General features: G+C 40.9%; 1 protein-coding gene across 2 annotated transcripts in view; it reads left to right on the top strand.

The window, feature by feature from the left end:
* Window positions 1–21,377, top strand: part of OSBPL9 (oxysterol binding protein like 9) — a 197,765-nt gene that overhangs the window by 108,539 nt on the left and 67,849 nt on the right. For both annotated transcript variants that reach the window (XM_029618434.1, XM_029618433.1), the window contains exons 6-8: window positions 4,653–4,700; window positions 14,197–14,226; window positions 16,291–16,341. In XM_029618434.1, coding sequence (XP_029474294.1) covers window positions 4,653–4,700; window positions 14,197–14,226; window positions 16,291–16,341 — 129 coding nt within the window. The remainder of the gene's footprint in view (window positions 1–4,652; window positions 4,701–14,196; window positions 14,227–16,290; window positions 16,342–21,377) is intronic.

Genomic DNA, 21,377 nt, shown 5'->3' with positions numbered 1-21,377 from the left:
GGGTGAGGGGGGGGGGGGGGCCATGGTCCAATTTTGGGACCACCATGAAATCCTCCAACAAGTCTCTGCCAGCACTCCAGATCAATCTTTCCTCTTCTAGGAGGCTGGTGAGACAGGGATAGAGGGACGTCTTTCTTTCACCAAAGGAAGTACTATCCTTTGCCCCCTCATACCTGTCAACACCATCAGGGCTCCCATGACTGTCCCAGGCAGCAGAGAGCACCCAAGCCCCAGCTGGTGCCTCAGTCAACACCAGGGGTGTTTGGGTCAGAGGGAATGTAAGCTAGTTGTCCATACCATGGATGATGGACCCTCCAGTCATGGGCAGGCTGCAGTTCTTTGCAAACCAGTGGCCCGGTATAACCTCAGACCATTTCACTTCATTTTCATTTATTAAAATGTATTAATCGCTTAACGCAAATTGATCTAAGCAATTTACAAGTGTTATATTCACAGAATAAAAACATAAAATACAATTAAAGCAAACAAAAAATGTTTAGATTGCAGACAGTTGCATAGAGGAAATCTTAGTTATGCATTACTAGAAGGCTTGCTTCAGCAAAAGATTTTTTAAGCACTTTCTAAACTTTTTAAGGGAGTCTTCTAACCAAAACTCAGTGGGTAGCATGTTCCAAAGGGTCGGTGCAGCAACTGAAAAGGCGGACTCACGTGTAACAGCAAGACGGGCATGGCGAACAGATGGAATATCAAGGAAACCTTGTTGGTAGGATCTCGGCTCTCTAGATGGTTTATACATTTTTAATAGTGCATTAGACCAAGGACAGGAATGTGAATTCAGCAATTTGAAAATTCATGAAGATTTTATAATGGATTCTTTGATCAATAGGAAGCCAATTTAATTTTTCAAGAACAGGAGAAATGTGTTCATACGTGTGTGGTATTTGTGATAAGTCTGGCAACAGAATTGAGAAGAAGTTGTAAAGTGTATAGTGAATTAGATGGAAGACCAAATAGAAGACCATTACAGTAGTTTATATGGGGAAAAATGATTGCACGTACAATAGTAAGAAAATCACAGTAATGCAAAAGATAGCATAAACCAGCCAAAACATGAAGTTTAAATGTCATTAAAATTGGTTTCTATAATGTGTGGACGAAATAAGTTAGAATCGAACCAGACGCCTAAACTTTTGATCGGGGCATTGATTGAAAAAGGAATGTTTTCAAATGAAATGGCTTGATGAGGATAATTTTGAATGAGGCTGATGAATTAGAATGAATTCAGTCTTAGACATGTATAGAGAGAGTTTGTTTTGATGGAGCCATTGTTTAATTGAAGACAGGCAGAGGAGGTTTCGATAGTTTTGTCCCATGTTGGTTACAAACAAATATAAAACTGAATATCATCAGCTTATATTTTGTATCCATCAGTAACTGTAGCAAGTAGTTTAGTTATTGGAGCTAGATGTATGTTGAATAGAACTGCTGACAAAGCAGATCCTTGTGGAACTCCAGATTTTAGTTAATGCTGTTCTGACAATTGATTATAATATTTGACTTGTTGCATCCGGTTGTGAAGATAAGAGAAACCATTTTAATACAGTTCCAGAAATGCCATATTTGCATAATCAAAAGCAGTGGGTTTTTCCATCATTCATCAAGGGTATCAATTGAATGTATTGGGTGTCCCGCCAAGTTGCCCTCCCTACCAGCTTTTGGGGCCGGTAGCATCAGGAGGTACTGCTAGCAGAACTCTCTGCCCTTTCAGTGGCCAGAGGTCAAGCCCATACCACCAGGGCAAAGAGTGTGGGGATTCTACTCCAAGTAGTTCCTGATTCCAAAGAGAACAGGAAAACTCTGTCCCATCCTAGCCCTAAGGGCCTTGAACAAGTTTCTGAAAAAAGAAAAGTGCAAGATGGTTTCCCTGGGTACATTGATCCTCTTTACAAAAAGGGGACTTGCTATGCTTCCTCGATCTAAAGGAGACATACACTCACATCGAGATCTTCCCTGGTCACAGGAAGTTTCAACAATTTGTGGTGGGAAAACAGCACTTCAAGTAAGAGGTATTGCCATGAGTCTTCACAAAATGCCTGGCCATGGTTACAGTGCAGCTCTGCAGGCTGGGAGTGCATGTTTTTCCTTATCTGGATGATTGGCTAGTCAAGAACACATCTCAGCTAGGTCCATGCACTTGACCATCTGGGTGTTGGAGTCACTAGGGTTCGTTATCAACTACCCGAAATCCCATCTCAGCATGTCATTTTAGTTGGACTTCTTAGGAGCCCTGCTTGACGTGGCTCAGGCCAAGGCCTAACTACCTCATCAGAGGGCCAACACCTTGATGACCATCACGGCGGAGATTCAACAGAGCCAGCAGTTGTAAGCCTGGCATACGTTGAGGTTATTTGGGCCCTATGGCCCAAATAACCTCAACGTATGCCAGGCAACGTATGCCCTATGGCCCAAATAACCTCAACAGGGGATCTCTTTAAGTCCCTCTACTTAAATTGTCCCCTGGGGTGGGGAGCTCATGTAGATGGGCTCAGTACCCCAAGGTCTTTGGGCCGCTCAGAAATCCTTTTGTCAAATTAACTTCCTGGAACTTTGGATGATCAGTTATGCGCTATGGGCTTTCAGAGATCGGCTGTCCAACAAAGTTGTCCTGATCCAAACTGTTAGCCATGTGGAATATCAATAAGCAGGAAGGCATGGGCGTGTACTTCCTGTGTCAGGAAGTGGTCTAGATCTGGTTGTGGGCCCTGTACCATGGGATGGTAGCAGACAAGACTGAGTTGTGCCTTTGGACCCCACGAGTGATCCCTGGGCTAGGGAGTAGTGAATCGGATATTCTGCTTATGGGGGAGCCTGGACATAGATCTGTTCACGTCCCTTTGCAACAGGAAAGTGCCTCGGTTCTGCTTCCTGTACAGGTCTGACGTCAAACCAGCCTCGGACACCCTTGCCCGTCTCAGATTCCCTTAGTGGCGAAGACTCTTGAAGCTTTGTGAGGACAAGGGTACTATGATCCTCATAGCCCCTGATTGGCTGAGACAGATCTGGTTTCCATTTCTATGAGAGTTGTCCATCTGAAGACTGATCAGTTTGGGGTCTTCCCCAGATCTCATAAAGCAAGATCGAGGCAGGTTGCGGCATCCCAGCCTCAATCCCCTGTTGCTTACAGCCTGGATGTTGAGAGGTTAATATTGCAACTGATTGATCTCTGAGCATGTATCTCGTGTCTTGGTGGCTTCTAGAAAGCCTTCCTCAAGAAAGTCCTATGGACTGAAGTAGAGAATGTGGTGTGAGCAGAAGGCCCTAGATTGTTTGTTTTTCCTGCCCCACACAAAAACTGCTTGATTACCTTCTACACTTATTGGAAGCTGGTTTAAAAACCAATTCCATTAGAGTTCACCTGAGTGCAATTGGCGCATATCACCAGGATGTAGATGGCATGCCCAACTCTGTACAGCCTATAGTTGTACATTGCATGCAGGGCCTGCTTCAGCTGAAACCTCCTGTAAGGCCTCCTGCTGTGTCTTGGGACCTCAGCGAGGTGTTAGCTCAGCTGACGAAAGCTCCTTTTGAGCCGCTTCGCACCTATGACCTGAAGTACCTGACCTGGAAGGCCATATTTGTAGTGGTGGTCACCTCAGCATGCAAGGTCACGAGCTCCAGGCCTTAGTGACTTATCTACCTTACACTAAGCTTTATTATGACAGGGTGGTCTTTCTTATGCATCCTAAGTTCCTTCCTAAGGTGATGACGGACTTCCACCTTAACCAGTCCATCATCCTGCCAACATTCTTTCCCAGGCCCCATTCGCAGCAAGGCAAACGAGCACTGCACAGTTTGGACTGCAAGCGAGCCTTAGCCTTCTAACTATAGCAGACAGAAGCCCATTGAAAGTCCACCAAACTTTTTATTTCTTTTGATAGGAATAGGTTGGGCATTGCCGTTGCCAAACAGATACTATCCAATTGGCTAGCACACTGCATCTCCTTCTGTTATGACCAGGCGGGACTGCATTTTGGGAGTCATGTTGTTAAGGCTCATTCTGTCAGAGCTATGGCGGCATCAGTGGCCCATTTGTGAGCAGTTCCCATGGAATTCTGCAAGGCTGTGAAGTGGAGTTCTCTACACATTCACATTGCACTATTGCCTGGATAGGGATGGCCGACGCGACAGTAGATTTGGCCAATCTGTCCTTCGGAACCAGTTTGAGGTGTAGAACCCAACTTGCCCCATCTAGAGCCCATTGTTTGGGTTCAGGCTGTCTTCCCCCTCTGTTACCACTTGGTTGGGTATGTGTTGGGGAGCAGCCTGTATCTAGGGATTCACCCATGTATGAGGACTTACCATCCTGCTTTTCCTCGGCGAAAGAGTTGCTTACCTGTAACAGGTGTTCTCCAAGGCAGCAGGATGTTAATCCTCATAAAACCCGCCCACGGAGTTGGGGTTTCTCCTATGTGTTTTAATTATAAATCTGTGTTACCAAGACTGGAGAGGGACCCCCACGTGGACATGTGGTATAGGGCATGCTCAGTGTGCCTAGTCAGAGTTCAAGAAACTTTGACATTTTTCCGCATCGGGGCTCTATCTTATGATGTCGTCCATGAGTGAGGACTAACATCCCGCTGTCCTCAGAGAACACTTATTACAGGTAAGCAACTCTGCTTTCTCTCTTTCAGCTGTTTGATGAAAAACTTCAAAACTGCAAAGATGATGACCAGAGAAAGGTAAATATGCTAATTGATTCAAATACATTTCTAATCAAGCAGCGACTGTGCATTCACATTGGACTCACTACTGTTAGTGGTCACAATAGATGGAGATTGGTGAGCAAGTTCCAAATTTAGTATTGGAATAACTAATCCCACCAAGGATCTAGTTTAACTCCTGCAGTAATTATTCCAGAAGCAGTTAATACAAAGTTGTTTGTAGTGAGTGGATTTGTGGTCAATACCACAACACATTTTGAATACAAATGAAAACTTTTCAACGTTTAATCTTAGAGTATAGTTCTACAGAGTAAAAACAGGGAGTGAATTCAGACTACTAATCCAGAACAGACTATTCTTAGCAAATCCAGAGATAGCATGTCCATGTGTGAAACTAGTTTGTGAATGCACCAGTTGGAATTTCAGGTCCATTTAATCCTTAACAGCTCAGGCTCGGATTCTGCTTCCATTAGGAAGTTCTAATTAAAGGGGGGAAAGAAGCTTGCATAAATATTTCTATGCTTTGTTTTGTTTGCATGACTAGAAATATCCTGCTAATGCTTTCCCTGCAGTTGCAGTTATAAATCCCCTTCTGTTTCAGCCTAAAATACTCCGGGTTCAAGTATATAACCTAGTTCATAAAACTTGTAGGAAAGTCTCCTAGGGAGATGGCTCTGTAGAGTCTACGCAGAATTATCTGCTGGCAGACTCTGGAATGGTTGCAGCAGTTAAAAAAAAAAAAAAAAAACCATTTTTAAAATAGCATCACAAAGTCTTAAGTCCTCCTGCCTTATTGTATCTGGGCTATTCTTTTACTGTAAATGGGGTCCCGTTCAAAGCTCATTCTCTTGATGATTCTGAAGGCGTTCAGTGCAGCTGGGGTCAAGGTGCAATATACACAGCTCTACACGGTTTACAATAACACTCATAATAACCTACATGAAACAAAGTAAAACACAAAAATGATAAATCAATATAAAACATGAAAAGTTCTCAGATAATGCATATTCCAACCAGAGTCTCTGCCTTTCAAATATCTCTTCTCATGATATTGCTGAAATTTGGGGAGAAAAATATGTAAAGAGTGGGTGGGCCCGTGAGAGGTGCTGTCATCCCTCTTTTGGTGGGGCATACTTGTATGCTTTTGGGGGAGATAGAGGGGAGGGGGGAATTGTTGGTGGGAAGGCAAGGAATGATTCAGTATGTTTGTGAAGTGGGTTGTGCTACAAATGTGCATGTTCTTGTGGGAGGTTTTTTTTCATAGTTGGCCTTTATTCTTGTTTTGATGGCGAGTCTTAAAGTGATTTCTTTAAATGTGAAGGGGTTGAATTCCCCTATGAAATGCCAGCTTTTATTTAAAGAGCCTAAGGCACTGCATGCAACAGTTTTTTTTTTTTTTTACAATAAAGGAAACATTTAATAAAGCATTCTGAGAAATTAACGTACAATACAGGGTTTCCTCATATGCTCTTCACCTCTAACTTGATCCATCCTAAACATGGTGGGGTGGGCATTTTGTTTTCAAAAAATGTATAATTTAATGTTCTGGAAGTTCTTTGTGACATGGAGAGAGAGATTTTAGTGAAGTTAAAAATAGCCAATGATATCTATTTCTTTCTCAACATTTATGGGCCAAATGCAGTCAGAGGAGTTCCTTTGGACTATGAGGGAAACCCTTGTTGAACATTTGGAGGGTAATCTGATTGTAGGAGAAGACTTTAGAATTATCCAAAGCAGGAGATACCAAGATATTAAAGTCAGGGATACTGTATCTAAATTCCAGAGGTAAACTTAAATGTTTTATTACCTCTCTGGGATTAATAGATGGCTGGAGGGTGTACAGTCTGACTAAAAGAGATTATACCTTTTATAAGACACCACATGATATCTGTTGGATTCTTTTTTGGTTAGTAAGTGATGTATGTTGGGAGGTAATCTCGGTGGGGGGTTGGTTCTGTAATATGGTTTGCTTATGCGTCTGTGGAGTTTGAGTTCTTTATTATACAAAAAGACATTGGACAAACGATTGTTTATTGAATGATCCTGGATTATGGGAAAAAGTGAGGAGTGCTTTGTAGGAGTAGCTTTAGTTCAATGACCAAAAGGGCACCACTATCCATACTCTGTGGGAGTGTCCTAAACAAGTTATTTGTGCAAAGTTCAATTTGCTGCTATCATGTTCACCTTCGTAAACCATTCTTTTCCTTCCCAGTGTTGATGAAAGAAATGCTGGAATTTGGTAAAGTCTCAGGGCTCAGAGTCGTCATGAGAAAGTCAGAGAGTTCAAATATTAACTTGGCTTCCTTGCAGATTTCCCAGTTAAAGGAAAAGTTTCCCTTTAAATGAATTCAAGTGAGTTTAAAATATCTGGGAGGGGGGGTTAAAATAGTGTTAGACCGGCATGATCTCTTTAATTTGAATTATGCCCTGCTATTTGTTAATCTAGCTAGGATTTGTAGATGTGGTCTCATCTGGATCTCTCCTGGTTCAGACATATTGCAACTGTTAAAACGTTGCTTTTACCTAAGTGTGCTATCTCTTTCTGTAATTACCTCAAAGTTTTATAAAATTTGCTACAAAGAAGGATCTTTGGATTTATTTGGAAGAGACACCCTTCTAAGATTCCGCGTGCAATTATGTATCATAAGAAAAATCAGTGGAGCTTAGCTATCCTACACTGCTCAACTTAGAGCATTATGTGTCTGGAACAGCAGTAATCTTAAGCAATCTTCTTTGGGGAAGATTCATTTAAATATGTATATTTGGTTGCTGAGAGCTTCCAGTAATATTAATTGTATTAATAACTTGTTAGTTATATCTTGAGATAACAATACTATCAGAATGATATTTAATGAAACATTTGCAGGGATAGTGCAGGATAAGAGGCTCCTAAAGCCAAAACTTTCTGCCTAAAAACAAAAATCTCTCTTCTCTGCTCCTGAGTGACCCTTGACAAATCTGGGTAAATTCGTACAGCCTGGCTATGGAAATTAGTATTTAAATTCCAGAAATATAAAGACATAACTTTACTTAAATCCGCATCTATAACAAATGAAACAAGTAACGTGGCTCGTTCAAGAACTTCATATCCAGACGTTTCCAAAAACTGAGACGTTAAATGAAGAAAGCAAATTAGATCAAGAACAAAAGGATAGAAAAATAACCTTATTAATAGATGGTAATGTCTTTGTAGTCATTTGCAAAATATCCATAAAATATCTTCTGATAGAAAGTTCCCCCATAATCTTGGGAAATTTAGAAAAAGTAAATTTGAGCATCTTGAAACATTTTCTAGTATTCGACCCTCCTAGTATTTCCTAGTGTTTGACCATTCTTGGAGTAAATTAGCTAGCTGGACTGTAGTAATTTTAACCAAATCTTGTTTAAAAGTAGCAATCTTATTTTCATGCTCAGTTTTGAATTATGTTGAAAAATCAAGGGATCCACTTTAGAAACAAAAGAATCCAATATGTTTGTAGAAACATTCAAAGCTTGGCCAAACTAAGCCATGATTTCTCATAAAGACTCGAGCATTACTTCTGTCGGCTTCTTGAAAGCTCACCCGAAGACTGTAAACATAAGAATCCAGAATCAAAGTTGACAGTTATTCCACCTGATGCCACTGAAGATAGAAGAGGCTGGTGCGAAATATGCACAGTCAGGGAGAATACATCTAGCATCTGAAGAGATGGTAAGTTGGATGTTGAATCCACCCTGGACTGCATCGTCTTCCTGCTCTGCAGTGACCAACTGAGGAGTCGTGTCTCTGTACAACAAGGAAGCTTGATCGCAGGAGCTGAGGGAAACCTCTCCGGAAGATACCGGAGCTCACAACAGGGACTTCGTCACCTGCCAGTTCATGAGTTTGGGACATGAATGAGGTGTTCAATTGCTGCTCAGGAAGGTAGACAGTTTCAGGGGGATAAATCCTCATCTTCCCCTTACACTATGGGAACCCTGATAAAAGTTCTTTTTCTACCTGGGTAGTTGAAACAGATTATATAGTTTCTCTCATATATGACCCTGGAAAATTGTATTGAGGATACTTGCTGTGGCAGGGGTCAGGATCATTTTTCAATATATGATGGGATTGCGAGTTGGTACTTACATATTGGAGGAAGTGATTAATTTAATTAACCAAGTTCATGTTCTTGTCGGTTGGAGAGATGAAGGATCCAGAGGACAAGGTTTTATGGAGGAAGGCTAATACATGTTTTAAGAGAATTATTTTAGCAAAAAATAAATATTATATGGGTATTATAATCTGTTGTCCTTTTTGGGATAGTGAAATCTTTGGTTGAGGGTCAAAATAAAAAATCTTGTTTATGAGGATCTCCTGCATAGTAAGACTCTGGCTTTTTCCTTTATAGGAAAAGTGGACTTGTTAGTGGGAGGTTTGAAAGAAGAAATGAATGTATCTTTTGGTTTGGCTCAAAGGAGAAAGAGGGATATAGAGGTTCCACAGCTGGCTGTAGAAAAATTGTTTGGAGGTATTTGACCCTCTATCATTGATTGAAGTGAAGCAGCTTGTCACTCAGATTAAACCATCTTATATTTTCTTGGACCCTTGTCCTTCATGGTTAGTTTGTGGTGGTTCAGATAAAGTTGGTTACGGTTTTCAGTTAACTGTTCTTTGGATAAGGGAGTAGTTCCATCTGTTTGTTTGTAAACGGCTTTGGTTTTTCCACAGTTAAAGTAACCGTTTGGATCCTAGGTCTTGTAATAGCTATAGACCAGTATCAAACGTACCTTTTGTTGCTAAAGTAGTGGAATAAGCAGTCATCAACAAATTTCAAAAAATTTTATTTATTTATTTATTTATCTATTTAGAATCTTCAGAAATTTCGGACAGGCCCAGGCTGGGTTTAGTGGGGGGTGTAGTACTGAATTACTATTGTCTTTGATGGATGAGGTCCTCCCAATTTTAGAAAGGGAGGAGTTTGGAAATGGATCTTTTGAGCAAGATTACAGTTGCTATAAATGTTTGTTGCCTGATTTTTCCTTGGCTCAGCTCATCTGTTGCTTTTTCTGGCTCGCCTACCTCTGATAGGAGATTATAGTTTGAGCTGAGTGATCTGTTTTCAGTATGCAGCAAAGGAGAGAGTGAAAGGTGATTTTATTTAGAAAACCGAGCAGCTGTGACTTGGAAGTGATGCACACGCATGGAAGCCAAGCACCACCTTTCAGAAAGTGACTCAGCGTGCAGAGGTGCTCCAGACAGGTATTCTTCTTTTAAACCACAGAGGCATAAAGAGTTCTCAGGCTTTGTAGGTGTGAAGAGAAGGCGTACTGACACAATCTCCAGAGAGGTTTATCTTTTATTAATTATGTATTGTCCCTTAAGAAAATATTTCTCCTCTGCCTAGACTTCATATATGGGTATGTAGTACAGTTCTTTCTTTCTCTCTCTCTCTAGAGAGAGAGAAAGAAAAAGATATATATATATATAGAGAGAGAGAGAGAGAGAACAACATATATATAGTACAGTGAGAGGACAACATATTTTCTTGAGGGATTTGTTCTGCCCTCTTATCTTTGATTATGATTAATGGAGATCTTTACTCTTCAGCCATGCATGTTGAGCAGCCCTATTTCCAAGGGGAATTCAACACATTTTTTTTTTCCAGGTAGCAATCATCAGCTTCATTCGCTGCTAAGCAACTGTTGTTTTTTGAGAGAAGATTCTGCACAACAGCCTAAGGCAGCAGGCACAGGGGTCTCTCTTCTGGAAAACTGGATGGCAAGAAAATGATGCTCGGTATCTCGGAGGGCTTGCAAATATTCCCCAAGCTGGCCTACATGTCCCTCTTGCAGCATGAGAGAAAACAATCTCGTGACACGAGGCCTGTGCCCAGCCCTGGAATTTTACAGAACTGAGGCCAATGTCTGAATCCCATAACAAACGTAGGCCTGTATTTTCTAAAACACCACGGCGGCGTGAATCGCGCGGTGCAGGGGGGGGCGAAGCGGGGGATGGGCCTGCGAAAGCCCGCACCCAATAGCGCCATCATAAAAGGTGGTGCTATTGGGCGTGAAAAGGCTCCTTACCTTTTCGCTGTCTTCGCGGCGTCCGCCCCGACTCCTGCTCTTCTGGGGCAGGCGCCACCCGACTCCACCCCTTTTCTCGTGCGCTAGCTTTAAAAAAAAAATGACCCCCTTAGTCTTCTGGTTTTTTTTTTTTTTTGTTAAGGCATAGCTTGGGGGGAGGGGGGTCTTAATCATGTTATCCATGAAAACCTTGGATTCTTTCCGAAACTTCAGACAAATCTAATACTTTGCCATGATCTGTAGGAGAAATGGTTTTGAAAAGTTAGATATTGTTAATTAATCAGGGGCTTCAAAATAAGATGAATTTATGCCTTTCATTAGTATTTGTTCATTTTTACTGAAACTGGTTTTCTGTTTTGTAAACAGCATTTTTTAGACAGCAGCCATGAATGAAATTCCTTGTACTTGACATGTAGTGAACTTTAAAATATTGTTAACAGAACAAATAGCTTCAGTAAAGCTAATAATTTTCTTATAAATATTTATAATATCACACATGAATGAAAAGTGTTGTAACCAACATACTGTAAGGCCATCATCTTTTTAGACAGGGATTCAGATCTTACAATTTATTTGTTAGCTTAGTGTGGTGGATCAAAATGTGGTCCATTTTGCAAACTATTTCCTCAAATTGATGTCTACTTGCATGGACATGTAGAAGAAACAATACACAAATTCTTTCTTTAAAACTTTCCTCTCCGCAAAAGTTATTTTTGAAGCTTGCTCTTCACCTGATAGTGGTAGAGTCCACACCTTAATGATATATCAAGGCATTGATCAGGGCGGTTTTGTATGTCATTATTAGACAGATCAGAAACAGGTCCTGCCAGGGATGAAGGCACTTAATAGTCATAGCAATGAAACATTGTGTGCTGGGGTTACCATAGCCTGGCAAGAGAGAAGCTGTGATGACTTCTGTGGTTTGTCCATAGGCATGTATCAGGGTCCACGGGGGAGGGCGTGGGCAGTATGAGATGGGTTGGTTATTTTTAGCGCTGCTCCCTGACTGTGGACAGCCCACCAAAAGCTGTATGTTTTAGTAGCAATTACCTATGTTTCACGAAAAATGTGAAAGCCTGGTTATTTGAGAAGAACATAAGATTGACTGGCTGACACAGTTTCGTTGCTCTGATATGCAGCACCAACCTGATTATCCTTTTGCTAATTTTTATTATTTTATTTTTAAGATCTTTACTTTGTAAGGTGGTGTTTCAGTCTAGGCATTTTTATTTTGTATTTTGTTTGTATGATATGTATTGATTTTTATTGGCGTCTCCATGTTGAGTCTAATGGAAAAGTGGAATATAAATCAGATTTGGATAAGAGAGAAAAAGATGACATCACTTTTAGACAACCTTGTTCTCTCTGTCTATTGCATATCAAAGCCTAATGCAACATCTTTACAAATTTTAAATTGGTGAGAGAGCTGAATTGGTATTTCCTTTCACAGTGCACATGAGCACAGCCAGAACGGAAGGCAGTTCTTTAAAAGGGGAAGAAATGCACATGATATGCTTGTGGTTAATTTTTTTTTTTTTATCTTCGAGAGAGAGAGAGACTACCAGTCAGAGCCTCTAATGGGGCATGCACCATGCTCTCTTATGCTGTACTTAAGCAGACTAGCAACAATAAATCTTTTCACAATCCTAAAGAGAAATTGAACATTTAAAAACATTGCTCCTTGAATAATATTGCATATACTGTCTGATGCTCAAGCGTTTCATTGCATTTGGTAATATACAGTAGGCTGGGCAGTGCCTTGTAGCATACATGACATGCACCCTATGAGATAAAAATAACATTACTGTCCATGTGTATTCAGAGTGGTCTCAAGCAAGAATGAACCACATGAGAAGTACTGTGGTGCCTAGAATGCAAATTCATTTGGAGCAATAGATTTGTGGATTAACTGTAAGGTTTTGAAGCAAATAATTTTAGGATCAATAGCTAAATAATTTCAAGTATACATTTTATCAGTAAAGAAGTTTAGTTCACAACCAATTGTGGCAGCATTCTATGTTTCATTACCATCCATCTTAAATGTCTTCATCCTGAAGACAAAAAAAAAATATACACGGTTTGTGTCAGCAAGCAGGGACCAATTACCTGTGACACATGGGTGACATCTGATGGCGCTGACAGGGCTCGTTGGGCGCCATTGGATAACATCTTCCACATGTCATTGCTAATTAATACTGCTATCTATGGAGAACCCAGTTTACTGAAAGCAAACGTGCTATCTTGAATATTCCAAAAAAAAAAAAAAAAGAGAGAGACTTTGTCCCTGGCATTGTCCCACCCTGCATGTTCCTGATGAACAGCAGCAGTCACAACCTGGATTTTTAAGTTAGGTATTCTGCCTAATCCATCACTGCATGCGTTCTAAGGAGGGTTTTTGTTAGAATTTGACTGCTGTAAGATTATATCACGTTGCAAAATGGTACCAACCAATATCTCTGTGTGAGAAATGAACTTTGGGGAAACCTAACAATTTACCATTGAATTCACAGCCTCTGATTCTTTTTCAAGTTCTGATTCCAAGAAGTGCCACGTATCTAGGTTTCAACTCTTGAAACAATCACAAAATGAGTTGTAAATAATTACAAAAGTCCAATAGTCAACTTGTAATTACTTAGATCATGGAGACTTCAAACAGTGACACCTCAACAGCCTGAGTGCTGCGGAGAAACACTTTCATACAAGTCTGTGACCACCAAATTACTTTGAAAAATAGGCAAATAAGTCTTTCTCCAGAAATAATTTTCACGTGAAAAAATCAAAATTTGTCTTTAAATCCAACGGCATAGATGAGAAGTTGTAAGACAAACACCTGATACTTTAACAACAGATTTTTTTCACATAAATGATTTCTAAAGAGTATTTTATTTGCATATTTTTCAAATAAAGTAAAAAAAAATAAAATTAATTTGAGGTTATTGAGATCTCTGATGAACGTGTTTCCCCACAACACTCAGGCTGTTGAGGTGTAACTGTTTGAAGTTTCCATGATCTAAATAGAGATCCTTTTTTTTATTGTGAGTTGGTTACCCACTTTTTTTTTTTTTTAACATATCTTGGTTTACCATTGGCAGGTGCCAACTCGAATCGGATTCCATTCACTTTTATTTGGAAGTTGGATCTGAAGTGGCAGTGCATTTGGCCACGAATGCCACATTTTGCCATGGGTGTTTTGGTTTTGCCCTTGTTGATTAATTAGCAGTGGGTTTATTAAATTACTATGCTGTAGATTTGCATAGCTCTCTTGCCTTAAAGCCTCATTTGATTAACCTTAGCATTGAAACATTTAGGATAGTTGTTGAACAGTAACATCCTTGAGCCATAAAACAGCCAACATTCTCAAGTACACTATAACAGGAATAATCAAACAGTTTGGAATGACAAAGGAATAATACATATGAAGCAGAAATTACAGCGTGAAATAATTTACCTTTTTCTCGTTCAACAGAAAATTGAAAATCTCAAGGAGACAACCTGTGTAAGTTGATTTAGTCATGTACATCACATGTAGTCCTTCCTTACCTGGCTTTATACTTTGTGTAAGTAGTTGTACCTTTGTATGTTGACTAGAAGTTTTTATTTTGTTTTATCCAGGTCCTTGCTTGCCTTTTAATTCCACAACAGCATATAAATGTACATTAGTGACAGGAGTTGATACTTTGACAAGATATACTTGGTAGCATTCTGTGACATGTCTTTGAAATAACTGGATGATGTTTTTCTTGGCATGAACCATTTGTTTTTAGCTTAAATTAGAGCATTGAACCCCTGTTGAAAAATATCATGGCAAGTTAGTTGCTTCCCTGTCTCACTATTGTACGTTGGCCGGGTCAGACATGTGGTGCATAGACTTCCTAGGCTTGGGAATGCCTTTGAACATGCACCCTTAATCCCATGGGAGATGGCTGAGCCAAGCAATTGCAGGAGTAGTTGTGAGGGGGCACTGTGTCCTGTTATCTTGGGCTGTATGATCCTGTTTCAGGAATTGGCTTACAAATGGGAAATAATATAAGAATCATCATACAAATATTAGTTGGACTAGGATAGAGGATGGGTTCCTGCTGAGATGTGTAGATCTTAGTGCAGTGTTTCCCAGTTGGTGTGCCATGGCTGGACCCGCAGGTGTGCCGCAAGAAGAGCCAGGTATGAAATATCGAAATCCCTTCCTGGCCTGCAGGATGTCATCCTGCCAGCAGAGGGCCTCAGAGAGCAGTGCCTATCTGCTGCTGCTTCCCTCTCTGCTAGTTCTTACTTGCAAGACAGGCTGACCTTGTGCTGACTATGTATGCAGAGGAGAAAGCAGCTGCAGCAGGTGATAGGTCCTGCTCCGATTTCTGCTGGCTCTGGGGGAGGGGGGAGAAACAGCTAAATGTGCCAAGGGGTGTGGGAGAAGGGAAGACATAGAGTGTGGGGGTGAGGGAAGGGGATGCCAGGGAGATGAGGGAGGGAAGATAATGGTGGCAGGGGGTGGGAAAGTGGGAAGATAAGGGTTAGAGGGGCTGGGTGGCTGGACAAGGAAAGTGATGATGTCCCAAAGAGGTAGGTAGAAGGGAAGAAAGTGATGATGATGGTGCCAGAGGGGTTGAGGAAAAGGAAGAGAAAAAGGGGGATGATTGCAGAGGGTGGAGGGAGAAGGTGGTGATGCCAGGGCTGGAGGGGGAGAGAAGGGAAGAAGGTGATGCAAGAGGAGAGGGAAGAGAAGTTGGTGGTGATGCCAGAATAGTGGAGAGAGGGAAGGGAAGAGAAAGTGCTGGTGATGTCAAGTGAGTGGAGGGAGAAGGGTTGGGGGAGAGAAAGTGGTAATGATGTCAGGGGAGAGGGAAGAGAAGGTGATGATGCCAAAAGGGTGGTGAGAGGGAAAAGAAGACAGTGGTGATGCCAGGGGAGGAGAGAAGATTAAGGTGGTGATGCCAGAGGGGTGAAGAGATAGAGAAGGGAAGAAAAAATTGGTGGTGATGCCAGGGGGGAGGGAAGATAAGGTGATGATGTTGCCAGGGGGTGGAGGGAGAGGGAAGGAGAGAAGGTGATGTCAGGAGAAAGGGAAGAGAAGATGGTGATGATGCCATAAGGTTGAAGGGGGAGGAAAGAGGAGGTGGTGGTGGTGGTGGTGGTGATGCTAGAAAGGTGGAGGGAGAGGGACAATGATGATGCCAGGGTATGGGGGGTAGAGAAGGGAAGAGAATGATGCCAGGGGATGTGGAGGGAGAGGACAAGGAAGGTGCTGATGCCAGGGCGGAGGGGAGGATAAGGTGGTGATAATACTGGGGGAAGGAAGAGAAGGTGATGGTGCCAGGGGTGGGGGGAAAGGAAAGGAGAGAGATGATACTAAGGGATAGAGAGAGAGGGAAGGTGGTGGTGATTGTGAAGGTGATGGTGTGCCGGGTGTGCCAAGACTCAGAAAAGGATGGGAATGACTGTGCTAGTGTACATCAGAATGTATTTATAATGAGCATTATTTCAAGAATACAGCATTTCCTCTGCTAATTAGTTTCTAACTTGTTAAGACCTTGTATATAAAAAGGTTCTTATTTTTTTTTTCTAGAGCATGGTAGAATCAATTAAACACTGCATTGTGTTGCTGCAGATCGCTAAAGTAAGTCAACTATGCTTTTAATGAATGTTAAAACCACAGACCCTATGATTTAAGAAAAAAATGCACTGTTCACATGCAAACTGTGGAAAACCATGAAAGTGGCCTTTGGATAAGTAGAAATATGCATTGGGTTAACACAGTCTAAAGTATGAATTCTAAATGTTTTCCTTCCAAATCAGAGCATCACATCAGTACTTGGAAGATGCAGAGCTCATTTTCCCTGACAGTGAGGTGGTCTGGCCCTTACCAATGTGTGAGATCCAGAACTTAAGACTGCAAGTTAGCAAACTGGAGCCTTTAGAGAGAGGACTCTTTTTTTTTGTTAACAGTCAAACATTGTCAGCACTATTTCCAGGAAAGTGAGACCTTTGGTAGAATTCACGGTATCCTCTCCTGAAGTCAGGATATTCTTCTGTTAGCATCACAGTCTGCAGCAGGGGAAATGATTATGACTTCAGGTGAGAGTAAGGTACTGGATACAGGGTTAAATCCGCTTGGTGCAAGAAAATACTTGAAATGCTGGTTGCGTTCTGTTTGAATATTACAGTTTGCAATCAATCCCAGAAGCAGTTTACAGTGCCTGCACTTCTTGTAACCTTGGCTCACATTTTAAAGTAAATTAGCTTTCAGAGCCTAAAGTAGGGTCACGATGTTCTTACTGTCTTGTGTTTGATCTTTAAGACATGCCTTTTCACAAATGTGATACTTTGCTTGCTCTTTATGTTGTGCAGCCAAAATAATAACTTAAAATTGGGATTAGAGCTGAGTTTTGTTTTTTGTTTTTTTTAAAGAAGGGGCCATGTGCCAACCTAACGCTACTTGTAGGTCTGGACTCGTATCAACTTTATCTTTCCCCTTCCTTCTGTCCGTGTTTTATAGACTTAGGTCAGAGGTGGACAAACATTTTTTAAACAGGGAAACATTAGTGGCTCTTGTCTGCACCTGGGGCTGGTGGGGAGGAGAAACTTCTCTGGAAAATGCTAAATAACAAATCATCATTCCCAATGAGCGTGTGGGGGTTATGTGTATGCAAGTGAGTACGTGAAGTGGGTATGAGTGGGCAGGGAGTGTCTCAGTGAGTGACGGGAGTTGCATGTATGCAGGCAAATGAGTGGTCAGGGTGGTGCCTGTGGATGCACCTGTATGTCCCACCCACCCCTCTCTCTTTCCCCTCTTCCCATGGTACTCGACATCCAACCTGCTCTCTTGCGTCCCACCCCTCTCTCTTCCCCCTCCTGTACCACAGTGCTGTTGTCTCTCTCATCCCTCCCTTCAGCAGGTTAGTCCCCAGGCTGGATCAGGTTTAAAAAAAAAACCATTCTGCTAAAGAGAGATTTTTTCACTATTTCTTTTGTAGTTTTAATATAAGCTCTAGCAATTAGGTCTTGATGTTTGGTACTGCACTTGCAAAGTTCTGCACCAAAATATTCAAATCATCTCTTAGAAAACAGAAAAAAAATTGAACTGGGTAAAACCTCAGACAGCACTCATAAGGTATGCTCAGCAATTTTCAGCTGCCATCTCGGGGGAAACATCTTTTCAAATATACAAAAGATCTCAAAAATATATTATGCTGGAAACCACTGTGTAGAAACGCATGTTGGTAATTTCCTTTCCTTTTCTCAATAAACAGCAGTTATTCTGTGTATTCTGTTATTGCATGATCGTGTCTCATCCAATAATGTATCACATCTTAGACAGCCGTACCGTACTTCTCTTCAGACAAATCGCTGACATGGCTATGTTTCACTGTCAGTGATGCTGCTTCAGAGCTGTCCTTTTAAAGCTTCCTGTGGCTAAATCCCAGTGACTGAGGCTGATGCAGACGGATTTTCCTGGGTTTATATTAAACTACAAAAAGTAAAAAAAAAACATTTCTTTACCAGTTTGATTAGCTTGTTTGTGTATAACACTGGAAAGGAGACTGTGTGGTGGTTTAAAAAAAAAAAAAAAGCTCTCTCTAGCCAGGTCTACCCTGAGGATTATCCTGCTAGATCTGTTTCCTCCACCCACCAGCAACGGCATCAGTCGCCTCTTATTTTCAGGGATGGGGTGGAAAACTTCAGCAGTGGGAGCATATTTGAGTATGTGGCTGCCACTTTCAGCAAGTTCAGGGCTGTTAAACCCAAAGAGGATCCCGTTCCTGCTGCCTCCAATTGGCTTCCAGAAAAGAGAATGTGCTGGTGCACAAAGGCATTGTCTCTGGGCTGCCGGTGCTCTGGTCTGCATGTCCGACGTTATAGCAAAGGCCTCACGTTAGGCAGGCAGGTCAGCATATCGACAAACTGGAGATAATCCCACTTTAAGCACAGGTAGGTGGGCCAGCAAAGGGTGATAGATTAGTTTTGGCCTGCAGGATGTAGTTTGCCCACCACTGACTTAGGTGAACCAGTGCCAAAGTTTGGTGTCAGATGCTTCATATGAACCGGTGGAATATCTCTAGTTCTTAAAACTTTTTAGAAAGGACCAGTAAAATGACAGGAGCACTCATCCCAGCCATACTATAAGAGATTGTTGTCTATATAATTTAGTAGATCAGGCCCATCCACATATTTGATGGCTATCTCAGAGAAACAAATTCAGTCCTCCAAATCGGTAGAGCAGTGGTGGCCAGCTCAGTCCTCAAGAGCTACAGACATGTCTGGTTTTCAAGATAACCATAATGATTATGCAAGAGAGATATTTGCATGCAGTATTATCTGTCCATTATTCATTATGGATATCTTAAAAACCAGACCTATTTGTGGCTCTTCAGGATCAAAGTTGACCATCCCTACAGTAGAGGCTTAGACCTTTTCAAAGAGTTTTGAGATCACAGGCCATAAAAAATGTGCTCATAACAAAAAGTAGTCCATTTTACGTAGGGTTTCTAACTATAAATATGTATCATTTAAGGATGTAATTTTTAATACTAATAGATGTGTAAATATCCTCTATTTCTCCAAGGACAAGCAGGATGCAACAGTTCTCGCACATGGATGACCTAAGCCAATAAGGCTCAGATCCGAGTTTTACTCAAGCTATACAATTTAAAAAATGCTCCACAAAGCATATGTAGACTTCTTATGTCAGTGGTGGGTGCATGGAGCCCGTCTCAGTTCTATTTTTTTCTGCAAAGCCAGTGCTCCATAGAAAATTTTTTTTTTTATTTCTTGAGGTTTTCAACATGAAAGTGCTTTTTCAGTTGTGGGTGTCTCTATTCTTTTCAAACTTCCTTCATTTATTCGAGCACTACAGTTTTTGCAGAATTTAGCAGCTTGTATGCTAACCGGACATAAAAAGTATAATACTATAACACCAGTACTTGCCTCTCCCCATCAAAGCCAGAATAAAATATAAAACATTAATGCTATTACATAAACTAATAAGCAATCCTAAAGTTCCCTGGCTAGAAGTAGCTGTGCAGATATACATCCCTTCTCATGCCCTACATTCGCAAAACAAAGGACTATGGAGATACTATCTGTTCATCAAGCTCACTTAAGTGAGATTAGAGACCGGGCCTTTTCAGTGGCTGGCCTTACCCTATGGAACCCGCAAGTACTGCACGCCAATTAAATTATCCAAGCATCAAAGGAAATGCAGAAATGTGAAATCAGTCCCAAACTTCAAATTTCATGAAAAAGATTTTTTAATTCATTATCACGGCAAACTCCATTGCTCAGAAGACACAAATGTTCATAAACCAAGGGGTCCCCCGACACGGACCCGTGTTTCTCCAAACGCGGCTGCATCGGGAGGGACAGTAATTTTTAGCGGTATTCAAAGCTATGAACAGAACAAAACAATTTAAGTCAGATATCCCCGGGTCATGATACAAAAGAAGGGTCCCATAATTTTCATAAACTTCGACATGATGGAACTAAGATACAAACTACATTAATTTCCATAACTTAATCCACGGAGAAGCACAAGGCAGAGCTTACAGATCACGGTTATTATTCAGAGAAATATTTGGCGCAAAACAAGATAAAAATTAAACGCACCGTGCACTATAACAATGTTTCATATTTCTTGGTGTTAACGCAAAAAATATATAAAATTATATATACAAACATTTTTTTTATATAATACTTAAGGGAAATAAAAATCAACGAATAAACGGGCAACATTCCCAAGTGACGTGCATAACAGAATAAGTTTCAGTGAAGTAAACACCAGTCGGGTATACATCAGGAATAAATGTTAAAGCCAAAAAGCTGATTTTTAAGGACTTATAAAGATGATTACATTGGCATTCAGTGCACATACATATCAGCAATATTTTAAATAAATTAACAAACTTCCACATTTTTAATCCATATGTCCTAGTCCTATTTATCCCGATCGGGTATCTAACAAAGTCACCATAGAACTGTACCTTTAAATCTTAGCGTCTTGATAAAATTTTCAGCAAGGAGAGCATAAACGCCAGCGTTGCTCGGCATTTAAAGAATAACACAGTTTGACGCCTAACCAAACACCATGCCAGAACGATTAAGAAAATGACAGATAACATTTAAGAAAAAGCCTTAAAATATGGCTGTTCCAATGAAAATTTGAAACAAATATCAAATGAGCAAGTGTTCCAGAATAAAGCATACAGTATGTTCCTATTGCATGACATGTCATCTTAAGAACCTGAATTGGCTCAGATGGAAGCACAGATTTTGATTGCTTCTGTTATGTTTTTTTCATAAGGTCTGTTTTGCTCTTTATAAGTATGGATGGTTTTAATTATGTATGTTAATACTAGATTTTGTAAACTGCTGCGACCATGGGAGCATGTGGTAAAGAAGTGATTTTAAATAAATCAGCTTTGCTTGAGGCCTAATGGCCCAGAGAGCTTCCTCTACAACTATTTTTTGTTTGATGTCCCAAAAGGAACTGAAGGCTGGTAGCTTCAGCAAATGCCTACAGAGATCCACATGATGTATGTGTGGTTTGCCTGGGAAAAAAACACATCTCAGGTTGTAGCTGTTGCCATAAGGTGACTCCATGAGGCAGTTGAATCCATTTTAGATTTCATGGGGGAAATACTTTGTCGAGTAAGACTG

This window comes from Rhinatrema bivittatum, chromosome 10 (genome assembly GCF_901001135.1).
Source record: "Rhinatrema bivittatum chromosome 10, aRhiBiv1.1, whole genome shotgun sequence".
Classification (NCBI taxonomy): Eukaryota; Metazoa; Chordata; class Amphibia; order Gymnophiona; family Rhinatrematidae; genus Rhinatrema; species Rhinatrema bivittatum.
This window is presented reverse-complemented; position numbering and strand designations above follow the sequence as displayed.